General features: G+C 41.3%; 1 protein-coding gene across 1 annotated transcript; it reads left to right on the forward strand.

The window, feature by feature from the left end:
* The first annotated feature begins 8,507 nt into the window (after positions 1 to 8,507).
* Positions 8,508 to 9,680, forward strand: LOC121979425 (F-box/kelch-repeat protein At3g61590-like). The gene has a single exon (XM_042531417.1). It carries the CDS (start codon positions 8,508 to 8,510, stop codon positions 9,678 to 9,680), a length of 1,173 nt encoding a protein of 390 aa, XP_042387351.1.
* Positions 9,681 to 9,886: the final 206 nt, after the last annotated feature.

Raw genomic sequence — 9,886 nt, forward strand, 5'->3', positions numbered from 1 at the left:
GATTAAAGAAATGTCAAATTGGGTTTTGACATTTTCTTGATGAAATTGGGCAATCTAGGGTTTAATTTTAAGATTAGCTAAGGTTTAAGGATACTTAGATAGGTAATCTAGGTATTTTATTTATGCTAATTTGTCATTCTTTGTTTGTCCATCATATGTCATGACATCATATTTATTTTTGCATTCATGCCTTATTATGAAAAATATAAAAATACTATGTCATGTCATACTTACATCACGTAGTTATAGGAAATTTTCTTTTGAAAATTATTTCTTTTTGATGTATGCCATAACATATCATGCATTATGTTTAATCCCTTGCAATTAAGGACAAATGACATTTACTAACATGTAACATCCTTGGTGGATGTTCATAACCTCAAAATGCCTAGGTAGATATGCATGATCCCTAGATTAGGGCAAAACCAAAATTTTACATCTCACACGAACTATAAGGTGGCTTGTATGTCTTTTAGTACACATTAGATACAAGTGAGATGTTAGGATGATGAACAAAGCTCATGTTGATTTAGTGCATTTCTTTGAGTTTTAGGTTCATTAAAAAACATAGTTATGTGTTTTCCAATCATTGGGAAAGCTAATGTACAAGTCATGTGCATTGAGCCCAAAGAACATGGTTGGATATTGGTTTTGAAAATTATTTTAAAATGCTTTCGAAAAACCTTGATGAAGACTATCTTTTGATAGTAATCATCATTGAATAGTTAGGCACAAACTTGGAAGAAAACACTAAAATTTTTATAAGTTTTCAAGTTTGTATCAATCTTTGAAAGTAGGAAGTATTTTCATAGAAAACTATTTTTCCTTGATAGTATATACCCTAAGTAGTGTCTACATGAATTTTCATGATTTTTTTGAATTTTGTAGAATTTTTGGGGAGTTACTGAAGTTGACTGAAATTGAATTTCAGCAATTTCAGGCCTCCAATCGATCACCCGATCGATTGGAGTGCCTCAATTAATCGGGCGATCGATTGAGAGGCGTTTTCTCGCAAGCAGAAGCTTGCTGGATCGATCCACATAGTTTGAATTGATCCATTGATCGATTGAATCACTGATTTCAGCTGGGAAAGCTTGTTTTCAGTGATTTAAATCATTTTTGGTCTAGGTAACCATTCCTAACCCCTTGAAACATACTTATATACATTTAGGGGGAGTTTTCATGATGAAAACAAGGATGGATTGATTAAGGAAGACTAAGTAGAGATTTAGGTTGAGGTTTGGTTTCATTATTAAATTTTTGAACCTCAAAACTTCTAAATTTGGGTTTCCTAAAGATTTAGGGATTCTAAGTCATTGTTGGTACAATGACAGAAGTTACAAGCATATCTTTAGGGGAGTTACTCTTTAAGGACATGAAAAATATTTTTCATACACTTTGGAAGGTGGTTAACCTTCCTTAGCGTAAATGCTCAAGGTTGAGCATTTGACTACAATGGGGAGTGGATATCCTCATTGGTTGTTTGTTCATGCTCATGGGTGAGCTTTGAAGGAAGAATGAAGGGTATGAGACCTTCATTGGTTTAAGTGGTATATGCTCAAGGATGAGCATTTGATGAAAATGAAGGGTATGAGATCTTCATTCGAATCGTGTGTGAATATACCAGGTGCTATATGCTCAAGGTTAAGCGTTAAGAATAATGAAGGGTATGAGACCTTCGTTATTGTGTTGTGAACAACGAGTGAAGTTGTAAATAACGCTGGGTAACTCTTCAAGGGGAGAGTTTTTTTTTGATGTGTGCCAATAGGGGGAGAATATAGGGTTTAAGTTAGGCCTTCATTACTTAAGAGGGAGTTTGCTCTCTAGAAAAGGAGGAGAATGAAGGGTTCCCTCATTCATATATTGGCAAGAAAGAGGTTGAGGCTATGGGAGTAGCCTAACTTAAAGGAGGTATTGTCAAACATCAAAAAGGGAAGATTGTTGGTGCAATATTCTCTAGGGTCAAGGTTGACCAGGTTGACTAGGCTTGAGTTGGCTCAAGCTCAAGTCTTAATATTTGGGTTTCGATGTTTGACAATACATGGAGACTGATGATACATGGAGATTGCAGGTGCAATCGTCCATCTGGGGAGATTACAATTCCCCTCTGGTCAGGGTTTGATCAGTTTGAGGTAAAGTCAGGTAAAAGACTTAGTGAGTGAAGCTAGGTAGAAGAAAAATCCTGGTGAGTGAAGCCAGGTGAATGACCTAGTGAGTGAAGCTAGGCAGAAGAAAAATCTTGGTGAGTGAAGCCAGGTGAAAGACCTAGTGAGTGAAGCTAGGTGGAAGTCCTGGTGAGTGAAGCCAGCCAGTTGGGAAATCCTAATGAGTGAAGCTAGAGGAAAGTCCTGGTGAGTGAAGCCAGGCAGATGGAAAGTCCTAGTGAGTGAAGCTAGACAGAAGTTAAAGTCCTGGTGAGTGAAGTTAGGCACGAGGAAAATCCAGGTGGGTAAGGCTGACCGGACACCTGATATCGGTAAGTCCAAGTGGGTCAAGGTTGACCGGACACTTGGTACAAGGAGAGAAGTCCAAGTGGGTCAAGGGATTGACCGGACACTTGGCACAAAGAGAAAGTCCAGATGGGTCAAAAGTTGACCGAGCACTTAGCGGTCGTAAGTCCAATAGGGAGTTGGCATGGAACAACTAGGAAGTTCGAATGTAGTAAACTTCTGAAAGCCATAACTTTTGACTCGGATATCGGAATGAGGTGATCTCGGATGCGAAACGAAGCTAATTTCAAGCTCTATCCAGTTTTCTACTTTCCAATCGATTGACCAATCGATTGGGGGTTTCAATCGATTAGTCAATCGATTGGTTGACGTGAACTTGTGCAGAAATGAGCTGGATCGATTGGGTAATCTATTGAAACTTCTCCAATCAATTGGGAGAGTTTCTGAGTGAACAGTAAGCTTCTGAATCGATCAGTTGGTCGATTGAAACTTCCAATCGATCGGTCGATCGATTGGAGCGCTGGAAATCGCTCGAGAAGCCTTGAATCGATCGGGCAATCGATTCAAGGCAATTTCAGAGAGCACAGAGGCGCTCTGGATCGATCGGTCGATCCATCCAAAGCCTCCCCAATCGATTGGGAGCAATCCAATCGATTGGGATTCGACCGTTGGCGCAGATAAAGCCGTTGGTGAGCATTTTTCTGCGCAGAACTTCATCTCCTCTCCACAGGTGATCACACGACTCCATAGCAACTTCTTCCAAGCTCTCACCGCCAGTTCTTGAAGAATCTTGGAGGCACGTCTAAGTCAAGAGGCAAGTTACAACAAGAGGAAGAAGTTAGGGTTAGGGTTTATTGTACAAATCTTGTAAGATTTCCTTTTTATTTGCTTCTCTTTATCTCTTGTTGTATTGAGAGTTTGTAAAGGCTTCTCCGCCTTCAGTAGTTACCGTAAAGGAGTGTTTCTTTTAGTGGAGGGTGCGTGAGTGTGTGGATCCTTGGATTAGTCATCTCTTCTTGAGGTGGATACCAAGTAAATCCGTTGTGTTAGCGTCGTTGATTTGTTTCTAGTATTTCCGCTGCACATCATTGAAGAAACAAGCAACAAAGAGCACGACGAGCGCGAAGAGCTATTCACCCCCCCCCCTCCTCTAGCTACTTTTCGGTCCCAACATTAGTTACCTGAGTTGCAGCTTGTTGTTGGCTAACATTACAAACATTGCCACTTTTTTTGCACCATTGACATCAATACTGCCATAAACATAATTGCCAATACCACTACAAATGTCATCACTAGCAACCTAATTTTACAACAAATAGATAAAGAATGTCACCATAATATAATTTCACTAACATGAAAATAAAAAAAAAAATCATAATACAACAACAACAACAACCAAGCCTTTTCCACTAAGTAGGGTCGGCTGTATGAATCTTTTTACGTCATTGAGCTCTAGCTCCTATTATATCATCATCTATATTTAAATAAATTTTATCTTGTTTTATTGTTGCTAACCAAGTCTTTTTTGGTCTTCCTCTTCCTCGTTTGATATGCATTTTCACCATATTTTCACATCGCCTAACTAGAGCATTTATTGGTCGTCTAAGTACATGTCCGTACCATCTTAAACGTGTCTCTCGGAGTTTTTCCTCAATAGATGCAACTCCGACTTTCTCTCTAATGCTCTCATTTCTTATTTTGTCCATCTTCGTATGTCCACACATCCACCTTAACATCCTCATCTCTACAACTCTCATATTATGCTCATGTACTCGAATCATAGCCCAACATTTAGCTCCATATAACATAACATGTCTAACTGCGGTTTTATAGAACTTATCTTTAAATTTAAGAGGTACTTTACAGTCATATAAAACACTCGACGCTCCCCTCTATTTCACCCATCCTGCTTGTATTCTATATAAGACATATCTCTCAATCCCTCCATCGTTTTGCAAAAATGATCCTAAATATTTAAATCTCTCGGTTCCGGGTAACTCGTTCTCTCCTATCTCAATAATTGTTTCATTACTTCTAATATCGCTAAACTTAAATTCCATATATTCTGTCTTTAATCTACTACACCTTATGACATGGTAAATTAACTACAACACCTTTCAAGATTAGTAACTGAGAAGTTGAAATAGACTATTACAAACCTTATCGGGGTGGGAGGCGCCTCTGCCACTGATAGTGCTCTAGGATGTGCCTCTGTCGTTGAAGGAGCTCGAAGAGGGACGAGTGTTGTGCCTCTGTCGTTAAAAGAGCTTGAAGAGGGAAGGGGGTGCTACGATTCGAAGAGCCTAAGAGGGGCGGGGGTGGCACAGGAAGAGGAGGTTCAAAAAGGCTGAAGGGGCGAGGGGGTTGGCATAAGGAGGGAAGGCGAATAGTGGGGCAGTGATAATGGGGGGGTCGAAGAGGGAGGGAAAGGGGAAGGGGGTCGCCGATAAGGAGGCGACGATGGGGGCAGTGATAAGGGCAGCGATGGGGGCAATGATAAGGGCGACGATGGGGGCAGCGCTGATAAATGAAGGGGTGGTAGTTTGCGTGAAGAGGAAGGGGTGATAGTTTGTGCAAAGAGGGAGAGAAATAGGATTTTTTTAAGGGAAAAACAAGGAATGAAAGAAGATTTTTAACAGCGCATTCGCAATGAATGCACTCTTAAAAATATTATTAATAGCATATCATGCGCATTGCAAATGCTCTATTATTAATTAATATTAATAGCAAGCATTGAGCTCTGTTAAAATTATATTTAACAATAGATTATTTTTATATGTTGTTATTTATAAAAAATATAATAGTATCCGCAACGTGTTTTAGTTGGTGCACAGTAAAAATTATTATTAACAGCATACTATAAATATATGCGATTGATGACGTACTAAGGAAAGTCATATTTGTTGTAGTGGAAGCACTCATTACAAATAAATGTATTGGATAGAAGAAAACCCTTGCCATGAATGAAATGTAAGAGGAGAAGACTTGCAATACAATTATGCTATCCTAGACAACCCAAAATTATTTGCAATCAACAAACAAACAGGTATTCAAAGAATAAAATAAATTATTATTCAGTGAGCTAAATTGTAGGTTGACTATCGCCAAAATACATAGCTGTCAATCAGTTACCTTTTGATAGGGAGTGTTACCTTGTGAAATCATCAACAAGATCAATGGTGAGAAATCCATTCAACATAAGTCAACAGGTATTCAAAGAATAAAATAAATTATTATTCAGTGAGCTAAATTGTAGGTTGACTATCGCCAAAATACATAGCTGTCAGTCAGTTACCTTTTGATAGGGAGTGTTACCTTGTGAAATCATCAACAAGATCAATGGTGAGAAATCCATTCAACATAAGTCTCATCATTTGTTTCAACTTGCTTGTCATTCTTTGCCTAATATAACTATAAGAAAGTTATGGTAAAAGCAAGAAGTATGAAAAGTAGTAGGCATGCAAGGAATTTAATAAAATGTATGCCAGGAAGACAAGAAAAGGAATACGAATAAAATGAACCAAGGCATTTAACCAAATAAATTGGTAACAGAACAATAATGATAACTTATAGGAAAGGGCATGAGGAGCCATGAAATAGATTAGTAGGACCTGAATGCTAATTCTGTCTCTTTGGAACCCTTGGAATTTCCAAGCAAACTCTTCTTTTTACCAGAAACATGCCATAAACTAAGTTTGTGATTAAGGAACAATTGCCCAAGCTCCTCCAGCATTGGATAAACAAGCCAAGTATCTCTATGGTACTAACTAATTCCTTTAATTAAAAACCAATTTTCAAAAGCCTAATAGTTTTCATTTCAATCATACCCTAAGCAACAAGAAATGTCATAATTTCCCAAGAGGCAATGGTGCAATGGTTAATTAAACCCTCCAATGGATAACCAAGGGATCTAAAATTTGAGTCTCAGCTACGGTACACTGTAGGAGATTTTCGTTCCGATGACAAGTGGTTCTAAAAATGCTGGCCATTTAATTTGGATGACCTCCAGGAGATCTTCTCGATTTATCCTGGTTGCCGGTGGAAAACTTCTGTGGGGTCAGACTGGTCTTCTCTAGAATTAATCGGTTTGAAAAATTGGATACCTAAATTACCAAAAAAAACATATCATAAATTGAATTTAAGATAACACAACAAAATCTAGCAAATATGCATGTAACAATTGAACAATTCAAATCATCTTAAAGGATGGTGTAAGAGGAAAACCATACCGGCTTATAATTGACTTGTCTAACAACAGTGATTGTTTGTTAGCATATTGGTGAAGAACACATTGTTATCATCTACTCGATTTCACTCCTCTGATAGCCTCAACTATTTTTGGAGCTTTCTCTTGATGCTTGGTCACAAACTGCATCATGAACTTCTTGTTCGAAACTAGGAAATGGTTCCCCGTGAAGCAAGGCTTGATCAATCCCTTATGCATGACAATGTCCAGGATGGCATGCCTGGGCATCAACCTCTTCTCTAGGCTCATCGACAGAACATTTGTATTCTTCACTGTGTGCTCCTGTGTCCCTGCCAACTTCTCTTCCATAAGCTTCATGGTCTTCCTTACCTTCTTAGTCAATGCCCGCACAATGTAAGGATGCTTTACGAAGGCCTCCAAGATATGATTCTAAGACCACCCCAATTCCCTCAAGTTCTCCACTTTCTCCAGCCACTTCTTCTTGGGCAATATAGCAAGCACCCCGAGGGCATGGGCGAATGTGGTTGTCTTCGGATAGATACTCATCTTCTTTATCTCGTCAAAGGCCTCATTGAATCGATCTGTATCTGTCACCAAAGCGTAGTGTCAAAAGCATTAAGATTACATCATCGGGCACGCCATATGGTCGTAGAGCATAGAACTTGGGAAGAACGGTGGTGCTGATGTCGAAGGTGATCATCCAAGGTGAGTGCTTTAAGGCATCCACGAGGTTCTCATTCATTTTCAAAATCAATTTGAGGAGCTCAGCATTGGGGAGCAATCAATTCTCCACGTTGTACACGAGCAGAACGAATCTAGCTGACAGGACCTCCAGGAGGGAGGTTCCGACAAGGTCGTTCCCATTGAAGAGTTCCAGCTTGGGCTTCAAGGTCTTCTTGTTGTTCATCAGGAGGACACGAGGACATCGGTCGATGGGGCAGATGAGATGGGCTTCATCGAAGCCGTAGTCCTTGAGGAGGGCGAGAACCGGGAGCACTTTGTCGAGGGCGTCGAGCTGAACTTTCTTGGAGATGGAGAAAGCGACCTTGTCGGAGATCCCACACAATCTTGCCAGGGAGAAGGCGATCAGGGATGAGGGATCGTCGTGCTGATGGAGGAAATAGAATTGGGTTTGAGGAATCTCAGAAGTTGTTGAGGCGGCAGTGGCGGAGACGAAAAATCGACCAGTCCGAGAGAGCAGATCCTCGAGTCCGTTTTTCCCTGGGCCTTTCCTCGTCAGCTCCACAATTGCGGCTAGAATCACGCACTTCGACTGGAATCCGGCCGCACAGACGGCCGTGAATTCAGCACAGTCGGTCGGATTTCAGTCGACGGTCTATCCTAACTCAAATTATAACTTCGATGGAAATATGTACTGAGGGATGAATACTTACGATCGAATTTCGGCCAAAATTACAGAATGGGATTAGAATCCGGCTACAATTACGGAGTGGATTAGGACTCTCTAAAAATCGACGGCCGTTTTAGTAAAATAGGAATTGGTTGTTTAAAACATAGGTTAAAAATTTTGGCTCAATAAAAAAACTAAAATAATAACAGGAGGGGTAAAATAAAAAAAACACACACACACAATTGAATGCACACAGTGTGTATTTTGATCAATTCAGAAATCGGTGTGCACGCTTATATAATCTTTGATAAATTGTCGTTTATAATACACTTAAAAAAATCTTATATTAATCTTTTCTATTTTCTCTATATTAATTATATATTAATATTTTTTAATTTTTTATTTATTCAACTATATAGAAGAGAATTATGTCTGTTTTTTTCCCCAGCAACTTTAGGGTTTGTTTTTTTTCAGCAGGCACTGCGATCTCATTTTCCTCATGGACGGCGAGGATACAGATATCAGGACGATGCGGAGAGATAGTGACGGCGAGGAGGAAGAAGACAATGGAACATTGCTGTCGTGGGACGCCATTCTACCGGACGAACTCCTGCAGAAGGTCCTCTCCTTATTGCCCATCACCAACATCATCAAATTGGGCATCGTGTGCAAACGATGGTACGAGATTGTGCACTCCCGGCCGTCGTTGTGGACGATGATGCCGCCGCAGAAGCCGTGGTTCTTCCTGTCCTGCTTTAACGACTGCGCCTTATCGGTCCGCGCGTACGACCCCTGCCTCCACCAGTGGCACATCTTTGGCTTCCCCGGCTTAGAAAAAAGCATCTGGCACACGTCCTCCTCCTACGGCCTGGTCTGCTTGACGAACCACGAGGATAGGAGCCGCTTATTGGTCAGCAACCCCATCACGAGAGATTGGAAGCGGCTTCCTCACGTCCCCGGCGGCTCTTCCCCTGACTACAACGCGCTCGCCTTGTCGTTCGACCGCCGCACGCGCAGCTACACCGTGGTCTTCGCCAAGTGCACCGCCCATATGCCGGGGAACAACCACCAATGGCACTTCTCCATCGACATCTACAAATCGACGACGCAATCGTGGGCAACGCTCTTTGCCCAAGACCTCGGCTCGTGGAAGGGCGGCGACGAGGGCGTCGTATGCGACGGCGTGTTCTATTACTTGATCCACCCGAACACGGAGCAACGCCCCCACTTACTGGCGTTCGATCTCGCCATGCCGCCTTCTACCATTCAGTCTCTTATTCGAGAAGCGATTCCTGCGCCGTGCCCTCTTACCTGTGCTCGATTGATCAACCTGTCGGACAAATTGGTCATGGTCGGCGGGGGAGGGTGGTGCAACCGGCTGATCAAGGGGTTGACGATTTGGGAACTCGAGGATAAGACATGGCGGGAGGTGACTCGAATGCCGGTCGAGATGTCAACGAGCTTGTGCACAATCAGAGAGAATTTCATCTGCTGCGGCGCAGGCGACCTCGTCTTCATACAGTGCTTAGGGTGGCCAACGGCACTGCTGACCTTCGACGTGAGGCAGAAGGTTTGGAGAACGATGAACGTCGTCGAACCCTTCATGGCCCTATTCTTGGTCCAATTCTTCAGCGGCTTCTGCTTCGAACCGAGGCTCGACGTCACCCCTTGATCTCTGCATCTTCATTTACAATTCGAAAAAAAAATAATATATATATATATATAATTTTCTTATTGTTTTAGTTAAGAAAGAAATTTCACTTTTGATCATCTGTCAGTCTATAAGACAGTGAACGCAGCATTCAGCGAGTTTTGTAATTTTTTTTAAGCATTCCTTTGATCATTGCTTCATCCACTGTCATTATCTTGGAAATGACT

This window comes from Zingiber officinale, chromosome 5A (genome assembly GCF_018446385.1).
Source record: "Zingiber officinale cultivar Zhangliang chromosome 5A, Zo_v1.1, whole genome shotgun sequence".
Classification (NCBI taxonomy): Eukaryota; Viridiplantae; Streptophyta; class Magnoliopsida; order Zingiberales; family Zingiberaceae; genus Zingiber; species Zingiber officinale.

What these genes read in the sequence shown, in the direction of transcription:
- LOC121979425 (XM_042531417.1), top strand. Translation starts at nt 8,508, where the DNA reads ATGGACGGCGAGGATACAGATATCAGGACGATGCGGAGAGATAGTGAC.